Here is an 18133-nt window from a genome sequence, read left to right as displayed (position 1 = left end):
GAATGATTGTCACCGTGAGCTTCAATGGTCACTTTTTGACGTTTACTTTCAAATCAAAATTCATCAGACATTTTTCATCAGTCATCAGACATTTACTGGATATTGTTCCAAATCTTTAATGTATTAACTTAAACCTGTTTTATTGTAAATAATTTCATGCTGTTTTGTGTCCAGAAGATTGGATGTTATGTCCAAAGTTCATCCATGGCCATCCATCTTCTTAATCTTCTCAAGGATAACTGGAGGTTACCAGCGCCAGTGTCCACCAAAGGTACACAATTAAAACCGATTTGAATGTATTTGTCACACATGGTTGCAACTTGCAGGAAACACGATGAAGATGAAGATAAGAGTCAAAAGGCTTTAATATTCCACACAGAAGGTATTCCAAACAGGCAGGCAAACCAAACAACCTCTAACATAGACGGTTGTTGTGTTCACATAATAATGTTGATTGGTAAATGCCCACTAGGTGGAGTTGTTGTATTATGTGGGAACTGGTATGCATGTAAGAGGGGGAGAAAAAGTTGTTTTAGAACACTATAGTGCAGTGCCTGTGCAAAATCAGTTTTTGTGTGTGTTTTTAGTAATTGTTGGTTTGGTGTGTTTGAATGCTCATTGTTACAATTACACAGCAAAAGTTCAGTGACATTTTTATTTGTGCATGGTAGAAAACAAATACTGATACTGATTACTGATATAATGACACAATAAATACGGAAAATGTAACTACATGGTTGCATAACAATTTATTATGGTGATATTAGGTGACGCACTGGAACAATCCTTCCTAAAACGCATTAAACTTTCGTTTACAAAGACAAAGACGTGAAACTCAACGAGTGGTCAGGGGTGTTCACTGATATGCTCACACAAAAATCGCTGCAGAAAATGCTTTCCAACAGGTTTTATCGTAGTTTTTGTCCAACTCCATTGACTTGTATTGGATGTGCTATGAGGTACGGTATTACAAAAACTATGATAAAACCTGTTGGAAAGCATCTTTTGCAGCAATTTTTGTGTTTCACGATAATAACATTAAATCTGATAGTAACTTTGAACAATAAAAACAAAAAACAAAAAAAAAACGCTTCAGTGCGTCCGCGCACTGGTGAAGCTTAACAGGTTTTAATTCAAGTGTAGCTATACGAACCAAGGGGGCTTTACAAAAATATCTTTGTGTAAGTGTGAATACCAAAGTCTAAGGAATTAGCCAATTAAGTTACCTCTTTTTAGTGACCCGTGATCGTTTGTGATCGTGAGACCCGCGTTATAAACGGCCGGCGTTAGGACCTCAAAGCGACATAGTTTCCTAATCTGAACGGGTAAAATATAAAGTTAAGAGTTGGATAGAATAATCAAACATCCACCCACATTTAATGATACTCGATATCATTAAAACCTTTTTTTATTTATGGAGTCAGAGGAAAAAACTAAGTAATACATATGAGAAAATTTATTTCATTCAAACTTGTTGTGTTGCATGAAAGAGTAGAAACATTCACCTGTCCTGGAAACCGCCATTGGACCTATAGACGGGCTTACAGCAGCAATCATTGCGTACAAGTGAATGCCACTTCATGTTACACTAATTAACTATCCTTGATAAAATTTGATTTAAAAAGGAAAGATATAGATTTCTCTATCTCCATAAGCAATCTCTAATTATTTAAAAGAAAGAATAAAAACCATAAAGACAACAACTTCTGCTGAGAAAGGAATCAACCACCCTTTTCATTTCAGTTAAAATGCAATACAATACACCAAATAATTTTCTTGAGAAGTGAGATGATAGAAAAAAAAAGTTCATTAATTGATTAAAAACAAACTTGATCACATCAATACCAGTAAACTATGAAGTTTCCCTTTTTAAATGAATCACACACCCTGTTCTTTTCTTTGTGTGCTTCCCTGAAGAGAGGAATTTGTCTTTCCACATTGCAAATGTGGGTTTTGTATTTCATCCCACATCACAAAAATCATGTGCGGTAAAAATCTGTGCACTAAAATGATTTCCCTGTAATAGCAAGGGTGAAATATGTCAACGTTCTCAGCTGGGACATGCAGACCAGCGGTTTTTACAGCAAAGTGGGATGTAGGTTTGAGGCCAGCCTTTTCCAAACACATTCCCATGTAAACATCATCAATGGGCAGTATAATTATAGAGTGAGACATGTTGTAGATTGTCCTGGCCGTGAAGCCTGAGAGAAGAAAGCCTCCTCCACCACAGTAAGGAGGATATCTGTCAGACTCCTGAACCTGCACCGGGACAAAGTATTTACTTGAAGAGTGTCTAATAGGCCCTACGTTCTGGATGAGGTGCCCGGTAAAGAGATGTTTACTTCCATCATTGTCCTCTTGACCTTGAAGATACTCAATCATGTTAAACGTGTTGGCAAAAACGTCATCGTCCCCGTTTAAGAGAAATCTAGCCTGTGGGCACCATCTTTCCATCCACTCTAGGAAAAGGATCTGCTTCAGTGTGAGGTTAAAGAATGAATCATTGAAGTCCCACTGTAAAATGTCCTTGTTCTCATTGTTCTCCAGCTCCAATAGCTTATTCAACCTGCGCTTCTCGAAGCCAGTTTTAGTTGTTCCGATTATGAAGACTCTACGGATCCACACACCTTTGTGCAGTCGTTCCTTAGCCCATGTTTTCCGCAGGACTTCTCGCCGCTCGTAGTTTTCTGGAGAACTCTTGATGACCAGCAGAAGGAAGACATCTGCAGAGTTCAGGGGTCCACCACACTTATTAGGAAGGTCGAGCAGCATGGGGAAATTCCTACAGTGTCGGTAAAGCAGGAAATCTTGGATATGACCTGGCAGAGTAGAAAATCCAGTCACACTATAAGCCGACATATTCTGCTGACAATGTGAAGACAAAGGCTGGGGAGTTTTGGATCTGGGCAAATAGATTCGATGATGGAGTATCTCATGTGTGTCTTTGCTTTTTGATGTCACTTTGTCTTCAGTGTCGTTTTTGTTTATAATAATGAAGAGACACACAACACCTGTGAAAATTAACACTATTGTCTCCATATATTTCATTCTCATCTTCGCACCTGTTTAAGAACAGAGACACAATTTGGAGTATGAACACAAAAGTGCTTTCAATAAGGATTTGCATCTATATATACACACACACACATAGTACATATACATATATAGGCTATATATATATATATAAATATATATATTAGGGATGGTAAGATTCACCGATTCGCATCGGCATAAAAGCTAACGATGCGATGCATTTAAATAAGTGTGCATCGGATACAAGTCGGCATTTGTATCGCGATGCATCGTTTCTAACATATCTGCATCGGTAAAAAACTATTTATTCATGTGTAATTATTAGTAGATGCGCTATACTTTTACTATTAAGAAAGTGACCAATCATTTGTGACCAATATTTTATTATGTAACTGCTGCGTTCACATGGAGTGATTTCCATGTTAAGTCAATGTAAAGACGCGTTGACGCGCGTCTGGAGGTCCTGCGGCGCGATAGACATGATTTCGCCTTATTCGCGCGTCCAGTTCTACTAGATTTATTTCTCCTTTCTGAACTGTTGCTCAAGCGCGTTCTTCCATCACCACTGCTGCAGCTCCTACGTGAATATGACGTCACAACACTACGGAGTGTGAGGCGTGTCCTGAGAGTAACCTACATTTAAAGGTGAACTAAGTAACTTTTTTTACCTTAACTGATCAACTTCGGAGTCACTGGAATGGTTATATTACTTATTTTGGGTTGAATGGTGGTGGTTTCGCACCCCCCTGGTGCCCGTGAGCGGAAAAACAGCGTTTGCAACTTTGGAAACTCTTCGTCTGTAAGTATCGTGTGATCCCAAGTCTCGCGAGGTAAAGAATTGCTTTACTGCAAAAATAAATCCGCTATAATGCTGTCATTATTGCGCTCCCTCACGCTGTTGGAACCCGAATGAAGATGACGTTGCAAAGAGTTTCCCATCTGCTTTGATGTCGTTGATCTACTAAGCCTCTAGTGTCTGAGAATAGCCAGCGAGTTTTTTACAGTTGTTGTCAAATATCTATTCCGAAGCTGCGGGGGGAGCTCTAGAGAGAAACCTCCGAGCAAAACGCGAGGATACAACAAAGAAATCCCGATCTTACTGAGGGCTGCTTTAAACCTTAAAGTAGGACATTTAAGTTAATCTGGTTTACAGAAGCCTGTGACTGCCAATAATAGTTTATATATATATATATATATTTTTTACATTTGAATACAGTTATGAAAGACCAGTTTGTGAAAGGTTTTTTTTTATTTATTTTTAAATTCCCCTTGAATCAGAATAAATTCTCCAATTATGTTGTACTTCAAAATCTTGAATCAATGATAGCCTATCTGCAATACATGAATGTTGGTTGTGTTCTGTTTACCCTAAGGGGGGTTATTGCTGCTCTCCCTGCTCTTATCCATGCTAGGCTGCATGGATGTGCAGGGAGTTCTCGCCCAGAACAGAACCATACCGCCAATCCAAACTATATGCTAATTGTCAATCGTATTTGACTATAGTGGTACTGACAGAATTTTGGGTTTTGTGAAAACCAAATCTTTTGTTTGTGAAAGAGCCATGCATAAAAGTCAGGTGGCACTTAAGCTAATTTATGATTTGCTGTAGGCTATGTCTGAACAAAAGGAATAAAAGTTAACTATCTATACCATATTGAATTGCATAGCATCATATTTTTCTCCATTGCATCGTATTACATTGAATCGCATTGCGTTGAATCGAATCGAAATCGGATCGCACCGCATTGTAATAGTAGCTTAGTGAATCGTATCGCATCGCATCGGTAGCTGTTTATATGTATGAAGACTTCAGATGCAAAAGTGCCATCTGAAATTTTCTTCTAGAATGATAATTTTTATCAAGCTTGATGGTTTATGTCAAGTTATTTCACTTTAATGGCAATGAAAGTTTCCTATGTCATTAAGTGAAATTACTGAACTTAAATATATGAGCTTGCATCTGAAGTCTTCGTATCTTTAATGTATCGTATTGTTGGCTATGCATCGAGATGCGCATCGCATCGGCCTCAGTTATGAAGATGTACATCCCTAATAAATAGATAGATAGATAGATAGATAGATAGATAGATAGATAGATAGATAGATAGATAAAAATATATACTATACCTTTATTTCAGACCTATAGTCACAAAATCTTAATTTGAGGCTGTCCGAGAAACTTCTTATATGATCTGCAGAAGTCATAGAGATTTGAAAAAATCAACATGAGGATTAGCAGAATTTTCATTTTTGTTTGAAAATGGATAAGCTACACTGTGACACACATTAATGTCCTTAAAGTGGTCATGAACTGAATTATTTTATTATTTTATAATGTTTCCTAATGCACATCCTATGGCGAAGCGTCTCTGACGCGCGAACCATCAGGCAGCTTCGCTCCAAGCACGCCAGAGCCCGCCAGAATGGCTATGGCTATAAAAGTCCACCATTTCGCCATAGCATCAGATTTAATCTTCTTCAGCGACCTTTCACGTCTCTGCCTCATCAACGAAGCCGTGGAATCAAGCCATATCAGCTAGAACAAGCCTTACCTACAGCAGACCAGCGCCGTCACTCTGCTAGAAGCTACTTCCTCGTCTGTCACCGTTCTTCTGTGGCCATCCGGCGACTACGCCATATCCTTTCATTGCTACAGTGTTCGCTGTCGCGACACGTAGTTTTATAAAAGAGCAAATTTTCAGAGACCGCGAGCGTTGCTACAAATGCCTCGTTCTCTCTGCACCTAGTGCGGATCACATCTGCACGAAGCGGATGGGCACACAGAGTGCGCCACGTGCCTGAGAGCTGCCACTGTGGAAGCAGCACTCTCTGTCGGAAGCTGCTCTCAGTGCGAGAGTATGCCCATCTCCATGCTGCGGAAGCATTTAGCTCTCTTCAAGGAAGATGGTAACACCGCTCCAACCGCTCTTCCATTTTCCGCCCTACTTCAGCTGCGGAAGAAGTGCCTCAGCCAACGCCACCCAAGCGCATGGATTTAAGAGAGCGCACGCCGGCCAAGTCCTCGCGTGCCTAAAAGCCGATTGGATGGATGGTTTCTGCCCGGGCGCCAACAGGCCCCCCGTTACAAGCCAGCACCTTTCTTCCCTGAGGTACACAAAGAGCTCACGAAGTCATGGCGCGCCCCTTAATTCTACTACTAAAAGGGATACGAGAAGCTGCCTCCTCCCGAAGAAACGGTCGCCGCTCATCTCTGCCTGCCCACTACTGCTGAATGGAGAACTAGAGCAGTTCATCCATCCAAGCCCTGCCGAAACACCTCAGCCCTTGCTGGACGCGCCTTTACCGCCTTCTGCCAGGCTGCTGCACACCATGCCGGTGTTGCAGGTATTCCAAGCCAAGCTTCTCCAGTCTATGGACGAGTCTGGCCCGGATCCTGAGTCGTTTAGAGACTTGCACAGCGCCACGGACTTAGCACTCCGCCCTACGAAGTCCACTGCTCAAGCTATCGGCAGAGGTATGGCTAACATGATCGTGCTGTAGCGCCATCTTTGGTTAAACTTCACGGATATCAAAGAGGCGGACAGGGCGACTTTTCTCGACTCACCAGTCTCCAGCACCGCCCTCTTCGGCCCAGCTGTTAAAGAGTTCTCTTGCGATGACTTCTGCGCTTCGCTTCACAGACTATGCAAACGACTATGCAAACTATGCAGCACTTCCTGCCTAAACGCTCCAGCTCAGCCTCGAGTCGCCCCAAGTGAACGCGCCTCCTCAGCTAGCGAAGCCAGCACCTCGGAAGTGCATTTACGAAGTGCAATCACGCAGTGCTTTCTCCCCTGAGACAACGGGGAGTGCGTGTGCTGAACTATCTAGGCGACTGGCTCATCCTGGCTCAGTCCAAGACCAAGTTATTGGCAGACAGATCCTGGCTCCTCTGTCATTTGGAATGCCTTGGGCTCAGGATAAATTTTTCCAAGAGCAGACTGTCACCCAGCCAGAACGTAACCTTTCTGGGCACAGTTATCGACTCGACACAGATGAGCCGGACATGCGGACATGTTGTCTCGAGACAACACTCTCCCCGGGGAGTGGTCTCTCAACCCACAGACGGTCCATCTGATCTGGAGTGTGTTCGGCAGGGCTGAGGTCGACCTCTTTGCCTCAGAGAGCAACACTCACTGCACAACGTTCTTTTCAAAGAACGCCCGCTCTATGCGTTCCCTCCTGTCTCGATGATTCCTCAGGTCATCAAGCGGATCAGGAAGAGCAGATGCACAGTCCTCCTAGTAGCCCCCCTCCGGAAGACCCAGGTATGGTTCCCAGAGCTGGCGCAGATGATGGACACAGCCCCCTGGCCTGTACCAATGAGGAAGGATTTCCTCACGCAGGCGAACGGGGCAATTTGGCACCCTCGCCCTGACTTGTGGGCCCTGCATGTGTGGCCCCTCAACGGGTATCCTGGGACCTCCCAGAGAGAGTCTTGAATACTATCACTGAGGCTAGAGTGCCGTCTACGAGGCACCTCTAACCTCTGAAGTGGTCGGTATTCACCAGCTGGTGCACAGCTAGGGACCTCGACCCCTCAGTCATGTGAGGTACCAGTGGTACTCTCTTTCCTTCAAGAGCTTTTGGATGCGGGACGCACCCCCTTCACACTCAAGGTATATGTGGCGGCTATAGCAGCCGACCATGCTCCCGTGGCTGACCAATCACTAGGAAATGCGACCTCGTTGTTCGCTTCCTCAAATGGTCCAGGAGGATGAACCCTCCTCGGCCCCCTTCTATGCCGGCATGGGACCTCTCCACGGTCCTTCGGGGCCTGAAGGGTCCCCCGTTTGAGCCACTTCAGTCGGCTGACATTAAGCCACTTTCGCTGAAAACCACTCTCCTGTTGGCCCTGGCATCAATTAAGCGAGTGGGCGATTTGTAGGCGCTCTCCATGGGCCCTTCCTGCCTGGAGTTTGGGGTGGGTTATTCCAGAGTCTCCCTCAAACTGAGACACGGCTACATACCTAAAGTGCTCTCAACTCCGTTCAGAGTGCAGATTATCACGTTATCAGCGCTTCCCCCCCCCTCGGAGAACGACGGGGAGATTAATTTGCTCTGGCCCGTCAGAGCTCTCAAAATGTACCTGGAGAATTCTGCACCGTACAGGCAGTCCGAACAGCTATTTTTGTGCTTCGGGGGCCGCACCAAGGGGTTACCGGTCACGAAGCAGAGACTATCGAGATGGATAGTGGACACCATTTCTCTGGCATACGCCTCGTTAGAGCCCATTCCACAAGAGGCATGGCCTCTTCGTGGGACTGGTTCAGTGGTGTACCAATTGAAGACAAATGTGCAGTGGCCGGCTAGTCCTCGCTGCAATAATATGGAGGTACCCTGCTTACAAACTCGAGTCCTCTCCATGTTTCGACCCGTCGGTCGTCCGGTCTTATCCGACTAACACGATTTACTGTCCATAAGCACAAGCTAAAAGCAGTTTTTGGAATAACAGGGAAGTTTTGAAACTTACAGGATATTTTTTTAGTAGCTATAACGAACTCTTAACTGTCAAAAGATCAAGGAAAATTTTAGTTCTCAGTTCATGACCCCTTTAAAGTCTCTGCAACAAAATGAGGAAGGAGCACAGGGTTGAATATCAGTCTCCTTGATCAAACACATGCAAGCCTGTGTGGACAAGGGAATGTTGAAACTCAACAACAAATGTAGAACACACTAAATATCAGTATTTCCAGTGATGTTTACCGAGCAAACATTCTGTCACTTATTACCCAGCCGTCCAATCACTGAGGAGGGGCGGGACAAATACCACCACGACCAACCACCACATCCTGCTTACTGTCCACCAAATTGTTTTTAGGCAACTGAAAATACCAGGAACTCTTCCAGAACTCTTCTACTAGTAGGCCTACCTTTAATGTTTTTTACTTGTAGCCTATGTTAACTTTTAGTGTTAGCGCACGCCTTCGTCTTGTTGTATTGTGTTAGTTTAGCAAAATCATCTGCTGGTGTCTATTTCATATATAGATAGGCTATTTATACATGCGTCTACGGTTGCAGACTCATAGTCAACTTGACTGTTGACTGTTCACGGACCGCGGCCCATTGAAACAGCCGCTAATGAGGCATCTGTACAGGTCTGTGAACCCGTGAATCATGCGGATTCACTCAGATCACCAGCAGTGAACCATTGAACAAGTGTCTATGGGTTTTACCTGATCTCTGATCAGTTTCATACATTTGTAGATGTTTTAATTAGACATTAGTGCAATTAAAAGGAATAATATTAGTTAATAGTCTCTTATTGGTCTGTTTAGCGGAGCCATCCATTGAACAAACAAAACAAGCACTGAAAATTGATAAAAGAACACATACTTGGTTCAATTGTTTTTCCCATCACTAACTACACTCATACTGTAAACCCTAACACTTAAAATAATTAATTGGTTTGAGTAGGACAAACTTAAATTAAACTAATTAGTTTAATTATTATTAGTATTTTAGTATTTAGCACTTTCTTTTTCACAGAACCGATATATTTTAAGTAAACTCAACTGTTTCATTGTTTTGAGTTTTATGAAATTATTTCTTTTAATTTAGACAAACGTAAGTTTAACTGAAACGTCTGGGAAGTCAATTTCCCAGCATGCTTTGCCGATGGCACTCGAAAGGGAGAGTAAATGCTAAAATTAAGTGTAATATAATGTTTTTTGTGTGTGCAAGATTAATGTTAAGTGGGAGATTTAGTAGTGGTTAATGTTTTGTTAAACTAAAATTAACAGAAATTCTTCTAAATTAGCATAAGGATAGTTACCATCATGGTGACAAGTGGTGCATTAACTTGATTTGAGAGCAAATAACTACTTTAAATTATTGCACTCATGTAGTAAGCGATTCTGTATAACATACTATTGTTAACAAATTAGTATGTTGGTAAAGTAGCTTGTTAAAGCTAGTCAAGGCTATGGTTACATGGAAATGTTGTGTTATTACTTCTTATTCTGCGTGGGCGGGTGCATATGGTGACGCAAAAGAATGTGAAATTCGATGTAGTATGCACTCTAGGCGGCTAGGTGGCAATGTGAAGCACTGAAAGTAAAAGAGACGGTGACAGTTTTTCATGTTTAATGGGCCCTGCGCACCAAACTGATTAATCCAGGTGTGTCTGATTATTGTTGTTGGTCAGACACACCTGGATTAATCCGTTTGGCCAATCCTGGCAGACAGGAAACAAAGGAGCCAGCTTAAGTTCAGGAAGTAGTGCAGCTGTGCACATAAGGTGCACTATAAGGTGCTCTTCGCGTTTCGCTCAAAAATGACAGATTTTTTTTTTTTTTTTGTCAATGAAATTAATGCTATATTTTAATTTGATAATCACCACCTTGGAATTATAAGGTTCTATCTGCATTCTGACTGGTTTTGAGATATTGAGCTTTAAAGTTTTTGCATTCCATTCGACTGTGTAGAAAGAACCTTTTTATTTTCTAAATAAAAAGTTCCAAAATGTACACAACTTAAAAAACAACATCACATAGTGTAAATAAGTTGTCACAGAATAATAATATGTGAATAACTCAGTTTTGACAAAAATGTCAGATAGAACCTTATAATTCCAAGGGGACGTAATGTTTTGTTATTTTCCTGTACTGGCGCATGCCTGTGACGTAAACGCGTACACGACGCCTTCACTGTCTAGCAGACTTTTGCGTGTTTACCGTTTTTACCCTTTAGACAGGAACGCGATAGTGGAGCGTTTTTAAGATTTCCACTCTGGAGGGTGGTTTCCCTTTATTGCGTTTTTGGTAACACTTTACAATAAGTGTGCACTAATAAGCATTAATTCATGCTTAACTAATGCACAGATAATACTGAATTAATGTATTACTAATGATTATCTAAGCTATTCATTAATGATTGCATCATTAGCAACTAATGAAGAGTCTGTCTGGTTAATTTATTAGTTCATATATGAATTGTTATTAATTAAATATGTAATTGTGGATTAATTCCATAATAACTTATTTTATTAACTAATAGTGTTCATTTATTTGTTAATTACCACAATGAGCCTAATATGCATTAATACATTATTAGTTACAACATTAGTAGTGTGTCAATTACAATTACTAGATGATGAATTAATAATGATGTGCCTCAACAAGTAAAGTCACAACATAATGATTGTTAGCTAATGATTAATGAATCATTAATGACCATCACTAGAGTTTATAAAAGCTGTTTATTAAACACTGGTTTCCAAAAACATTGTAGTAATTGACACACTACTAATGCTTTAATTAATAATGTATTAATGCATATTAGTTTACCTGTATTATCTGGAAGTTGGAATATAAGGCTTTGGCTCATTGTGGTAATTAACAAATTAATGAACACTATTAGTTAATAAAATAAGGTATTATGGAATTAATACACACTTACATATTTAATTAATAACAATTCATATATGAACTAATATATTAACCAGACATACTCTTCATTAGTTGCTAATGAGGCAATCATTAATGAATAGCTTAGATAATCATTAGTAATACATTCATTCAGTATTATCTGTGCATTAGTTAAGCATGAATTAATGCTTATTATAGTGCACCCTTATTGTAAAGTGTTACCGCGTTTTTAAGGCCCCAAAACGGCGTCGCTGTGTAGACGAAAGGCACATCGAATACAATTTTTTTACGTTTTCACCCGCGAGCGTTCTCGTGTAAACAGGGCCTCAGTTTATACTAATGGAAGTTCACAAAATCACATTGAGATTGCATGAAAATTTTAAGTTAAATGTATGAATAAGTGTACTCAAACATTTAAAGTTAAGAACAATTAAAATGTGTAAGTAGCCTACAAAATAAAAATCTGCTAGTTCTGCTTACTTAAACTTTAAATTTCATAACTTAAAAAAATTGAGGCAATTGATTGCCTTAAATGTTTTGAGTTTTGCCAACTTATTCAGGTTTACAGCATACTTTTTTAGCGGTCGTGAAGAAATTACTAATGCAAAATAAGCCTATAGCTATAATTACACATATTTATATTTTAGAAATATCACATATTGTGTTTCTAAAAGCCTGTTGTATTTATTTGAGCTCCATAAGATGGGACTTTCTGTTCTGTTGCTGTTCATGGGTTTCCAGCGGAAAGTCATTTAGTGATTTTACTTTATCAAAATAGTATTGAAATATGTTTTTGGCTTTAATGATTGATTGAGTGGTAACTGTTTTATAAAAGTGTGTGCCTATAATGACCTACAGCCGTTCACAACACAGCACAGCGTCGATCGCAACTTATCATAATACATCTTGTCGGTCGAAACCCAAAATCATTTAAACGCATTTAAAATTTAAATATTGATATTTTTACCTATCTTTGAAAACACACACACACACACACACACACACACACACACACACACACACACACACACACACACACACACACACACACACACAGTAAATTGTTTAGTTATCTTTTTTTATCTTACCTGACCGTAGCTTCTTCGGATAATCATGACGAAATACTGTACGCTTTCACAACCATCCCCACCATAGGCTATATTCACTGCTGAAACTCTTTCCTCCTAATGATGAAGAAATAAAATGTGGAGCGTATTTACTGCTAAATGTGATTAAAGATAGAGGCAATGTCTCAAAACCTGATGCGTTTCCTACCTAATTAATTAATATTTTGTATAGAAATATTAGAATGTAACCAAATTGATTTATTCTGAGACTCACAAAGAAAGTCTCACACATTTCTGTTAGTAACTGATTTTGCACAGAGGCAGAGAGGTTTAATTTTTTTCATTCAGAACAGTGAAACGGACAGGCTTATCTCTGTTGACGTATACTTGAATGGAATTTCTTTTAGTCCACTTAAACCCCACCCCTACATACTTGCATTCATCTGCCTCCATTTCTGAGTGCAACCCACATAGCCAAATCCCCACCCCACATTTAAAAAAAAAAAATTTCATAATCCATTACACTCGGATGTACATCACAACATGGAAGAAAATTGCATCGTGACTTGAAAGTGATTAAGGACAAATTCCACTCGAAAGTGAGCATTACTATTCCTTACACCCTCAGAGAACTTTAAATGTTTTGAAGGAAGCATGACATTACCATCTCATATATGAGACCATTTGAAACGCCCTACTCAGAGACATACCTCATTTCCACATTTTGAATCAGAATGTCACCATGGCAACATAAAAGCAAAATTCATGCTTATAGTTCTGACAAATAAATAAATCTGACAAATCTTACCTCTTTAATTCAAACTTATTTCAAGCATCTCTATATGGTATCTTTATGCAGCATTAGGTTAAAAACAAAGCTGAAAATGTAACAAATATTAAAAAATGTTGTTTTTAGGAACTATATCTAACTTCTGACCCTTCACAATATGCTTTACAATGAAATCTGTTAGGCGGCATTTACACTGCAGAAGCTTAGACCGAAAAGTAAGTAAAATCTGTTTGGAAGTGAAATCGTATCTGTTTGGTAACAATTTCAGGAGTCAAGTCAAGTCAAGTCATCATTATTTATATAGCGCTTTTAACAATGTAGATTGTTTCAAAGCTGCTTTACAGAGATAAACATATAATTTAAGGTAACAGATTATTTTGGCTTTATAGCGGTTCTTGAATAATGTTATTTTCCAGCTAAAGTTAGTTTTGATTGATTTACTTCCGTCGAAAGGATAATTTGTTATTAAATTAAGGGCCGCTAAGACGACACCGTTCTCTCTACACAGACTTTAAACGCGAACCTGTGAGAAACGCTAAATTAATTCTATAGTCATGTGCGTTTGGATATATGTGCGTACATCTCTGCTGGAGGTCCTGATCCGGCCTGTTCAAAGAGAGTTCTGCTCCGCCGACGACCCTGAGGTTGCTGTGGCCCGGAGGCCCCTTGTGTGGTGTTCGTCACTTACCACTGTGAGTCTGGTACTAGTGTCAGGAGGAAGTGAGCCTGACCATCTACTCACCTGTGATACCCACCTGTTCAGTACTTACCACTGTGAGTTTGGCACCAGCGCCAGAAAGAAGTGAGCCTGACCCACCCACTCGCCTGTGATATCCACCGGTCCATCACTTACCACGGTGTCGCCTTGGATTCCTGGGAAGAGGAAGGAAGAGGATTTTAGATTAGGATTTTCAAATTACTTTTATATATTAAATAAAGCTTGTCATTCTTTTTATTCCTGTCTTCTGCCTCCTCCTTTGACGCGCTCCTCAGGGTGATCCTGGTCCAGGGGTGGGTGCAGTCTGGCTTGGCCCACCTCGACCTGTGACAGTAAGACTGTTCCAAAGTTTTGGTGCTAAATAGGAAAAGCTCATGTAAAGATTCATGAATGAAAAAACATGTTACCGGACACAGACTCTATGGGCTTAGCAACAAATAGCCACTTGTAGCAACTACAAAATTACATTTTACCAGTTGAGTCACTGCAAACAAAAGAAGCATGTTTGACATAGCACGTGCTTATCTGTGTAAATTGTGCCTCAGCCAGTAACGTTTCAGTTACTAATCTGCCCATGGTTCCCTTTAAAGGGTCGGAGTTCAGCCATCAGAAGTGATTGAACGGAGGGTCTCGACGCACCCTAAGGACTGGATAGATTCCATGATGGAATTGGAAGTGGGTGAAGTGGAGGAACTTCACAATTAGGCCGTTCCTTCCAACTGATTGGCCGGTGGGACTGATTGAAGGTGCCAGGTTGTCCCTTCCGCTTAGGAAAGGAGGTCCCTTCTTAGTGGAATTGGCCATAGGACTTTTGCCAGCAGCTGCACCGTCCCTGGGAACCAACACTGGTTCTGCCAGAGCGGGGACACTGACAGCACCCAGGAATAATCCACTTTGATGAGGCATTGATCAGAGGCGAATACAGGCTCAAGTAGACAGGTGTCATGAAGGAAAAAGGTTCTAATGCAATTACGTCAACGGTTGCAAAAACTGCTTATACTAGTCTTACAAGTTTGTCATTTAGATAAGACTGCCATAACTTGTTGATTGATCTCATTTGAATCCAAAAGTTCTAACAAACAAGCCATCATGACGTGCTGTTGGTCTGTGTCTGTCAATGCAGTGTGAATTTGCATTGAGACTTATAAAACCACCTTGTGGTGACAGATGGATTATTACTTTTGTTGATTTAGTGTTGACAGATGCATTGCTTATCTGTTTTTTTAATCTGAGTCATGTTTTTTTGTGTATATGTGTATTTTTAACTTGTTATACATGTTGGGTTTCATTCCTTTTTAGTTTTTTGCGCCATGTCCTGTTCAGAAATGCACAAGTCAGAGGAATTTCGGCATTGTTCTACATGTGTTCTTATCTTACTGTGACATCAGTCGAAACCCCAAACGGGTGAGTAAATCAAAACAACTCCATGTGATGGTGCCATTACTGTATGAGTGGATGAATGATTGTCACTGTGAGCTTCAATGGTCACTATTTGACGTTTACTTTCAAATTAAAATTCTGTCATCAGACATTCACTGGATATTGTTCCAAATCTTTTAATGTATTAACTTTATAAACCTGCTTTATTGTAAATCATTTCATGCTGTTGTGTGTCCAGAACATGGGAAGTTATGTCCAGAGTTCATCCATGGCCATCCATCTTCTTAAAGGAGAACTCCGGTCAATTTTAACATTGAGCTCATTTTTTTGTAAATTTGGAGTGCTGTCAATACAGAGAACAACGACAAAAATCGGTGTTGCCTACACTGTGTTATCCTCTTTTTAAAATTTGCACCCTGTTGACTTCAATAGGGCAGGTTTTAAACCTGCTTTTACCCTTTTAACATCCTTGATGTGTCACTACAAGTGCCCAGCCATGTGAGTGATTCTTTTAGAGTGAACACTGTGAATCTGACTGCAGTAGATGTGAAAGATATGAATAAAAATTGTTATATCAGCCAACGCAAATACCTGTATTTACTTCCTGTTTGACACATCAAGGATGTTAAGACTAAGAACTGGTTAAAGGAGAACTCCGGCGCAAAATGAACCTTTGGTCTAATTACACATTGTTACCTAGTCAACCGTTATCTGAGATTTGTTTTCATGATTATCGAATGTAAATAGTTTTATCTCTAAAAACAGTTTAGCCTATAACGCTAGTATATAGGGCATAGAGTAATGACAAATAAAAATCGCTTGTTAATACCACTAACAAGGCTCAAAATAGCCCCACACTAACACTGTAGCGTAATGAGGGTCCCTACCTTCAAACCGAAGCATTGAGAACTTTGTAAGTGTCCAGACAGTTGAATAAGAAGATATTTTATACATAGTCAACTTCGCGTATAAAGGCTGAAGCCATCTTTGAAAAACAGTCTCTACCAGTCGATCTACGAACGCCGATTCTAAACTCCTGCTACCTCTACACAGATACCCAAATACATGTCACCTAATATTACCATAATAAATTGTTATGCAACCATGTAGTTAAATTTTTCGTATTTATTGTATGTCATTATGCACTAGTGTTCTAAAACAACCTTTTCTCCCCCTCTTACATGCATACCAGTTCCCACATAATACAACAACTCCACCTAGTGGGCATTTACCAATCGACATTATTATGTGAACAACAACGGTCTATGTTAGAGGTTGTTTTGTTTGCCTGCCTGCCTGTTTGGAATACCTTCTGTGTGGAATATATATGACACCCCCCCCCCAACATTTATTTTTGGAACATGCAACAAACTTCTTAAGAATAAAACTACAAATCCAAAGAATTTTCTTTCTTTCCTTTTTTTGTAAGAGAGATTGCAATCTTCACAAAAGTTCACAAGTCATTTCCTTGATTTTTCACTCTTTGCAACTCTTCTAAATATTCAAAATTTTCCAACAAACAACCTGAGAATAAAACAAGACTACAATCAAACCTTTGCAAACTAACACCGATGCGTTTTTCAGTCGTAATGGTCAGAACAACACCATCAATATCTATTATTTAAATAAAGAAGCCTGTTCTTCAGAGAGTAAACCTTTGGAGAAAGTTTGCCACTGTCTAGTTCCAATCTTCTGAAAAAATTAAAATGAGTATCTGAGCATCTGAGTATCTTTGGGGTAACTCAGATTAATTGCATAAATTAGGCATAAATCTACTTAAATAAGTAGAAAAACACAAGCCTTCGCAACACCTGCCAACCCTGTCATCACCTTTATGCCTTCCAGCATTACCCCAGTCTGTAAAGGATCATCTGTTGGGCCACCTTTCCTGATGATCCTCAATGTGAGCTGTTCCAGTTCGTATCCTTAAAAAACCCACAGCAAATCTGCATTTACTTGCAACATCACTTCTTATTGTTTAGATTGTTGCGAAAAATACATTGCATTGAAAATACATTGCATTTAAACAAAAAATGAGAAAGAAATGTATCTTTCTGTCTGTTAGACTGTAAATTTGAATATAAGTGCTAATAGTACAAGTTAGATGATACTACTGGTCAAAAGCTTTTGGATGGTAAGATTTTTTAAAATGTTTTTAAAAGAAGTCTGCTCAACATGGCTTTATTTATTTGACCCAAAATACAGCAAAAACTGTAATACTGTGTGTTGGAGCCATTATGTTGAAATATATTTTGTTTGAGACACTAAAGGGCGTATGAGTATTTTGAGTATACTTAAGCCACGTAATGATGAGTTTCAGGTGCACATATGGAAGGTCAAACTAACTTTTTGAGTTTTGTAATGTGCAAACTGTGCTCATGCCCAACAGTTTGTTCTATTTTGGTTTGTTAGTAATAGGTAAAAGTTTGCATTTATTTTTTCGTTTTATATGTTATTTGCAATGCCCATGGACAATAAACTGATTTGGCATACCCGAATTTAATTTCAAGGAATGGACAATGAATTTATTTAATACAAGGCTAAGCACGCGTCAGAAAAACCATTTGCGTCCCTACACTGTGTAATATTTTTACTATTTAACAAAAACTTTTCTATTTGAATACCGGTAGGCTATATTTTAAATGTATTTCTGTGTTGGGAAAGCTGTATTTCAGCATCATTACTCCAGTCTTCAGTGTCACATGATCCTTCAGAAATCATTCTAATATGATGTTTTGATGCTCAAGAAACATTTATTATTATTATCCATGTTGAA

At 39.7% G+C, this 18133-nt stretch overlaps 1 protein-coding gene and 1 long non-coding RNA gene across 4 annotated transcripts in view; one reads left to right on the top strand and one right to left on the bottom strand.

Annotated features, from left to right (window-relative positions):
- Nucleotides 1-17930, top strand: part of LOC307012221 — a 54064-nt gene extending 36134 nt beyond the window's left edge. For 2 of the 3 annotated variants that reach the window (XR_013800590.1, XR_013800592.1), the window contains exons 3-5: nucleotides 175-271; nucleotides 14568-15381; nucleotides 17203-17930. This is a non-coding gene — a long non-coding RNA (uncharacterized lncRNA). The remainder of the gene's footprint in view (nucleotides 1-174; nucleotides 272-14567; nucleotides 15382-17202) is intronic. The other variant, XR_013800591.1, reaches the window with a different exon arrangement.
- On the bottom strand, nucleotides 1879-3062 carry LOC307011777 (N-acetyllactosaminide beta-1,3-N-acetylglucosaminyltransferase 3-like; the record flags this gene model as incomplete). The annotated part of the gene is made up of 1 exon (XM_079637789.1): nucleotides 1879-3062. The coding sequence occupies exon 1, from the start codon at nucleotides 3052-3054 to the stop codon at nucleotides 1879-1881; it is 1176 nt and encodes a 391-aa protein (XP_079493915.1). The 5' UTR covers nucleotides 3055-3062.
- Nucleotides 17931-18133: the final 203 nt, after the last annotated feature.

This window comes from Phoxinus phoxinus (genome assembly GCF_949152265.1).
Source record: "Phoxinus phoxinus genome assembly, chromosome: 15".
NCBI classification, from domain to species: domain Eukaryota; kingdom Metazoa; phylum Chordata; class Actinopteri; order Cypriniformes; family Leuciscidae; genus Phoxinus; species Phoxinus phoxinus.
Note: the sequence above shows the minus strand (reverse complement) of the source record. Positions and strands in the feature narration are given on the sequence as shown.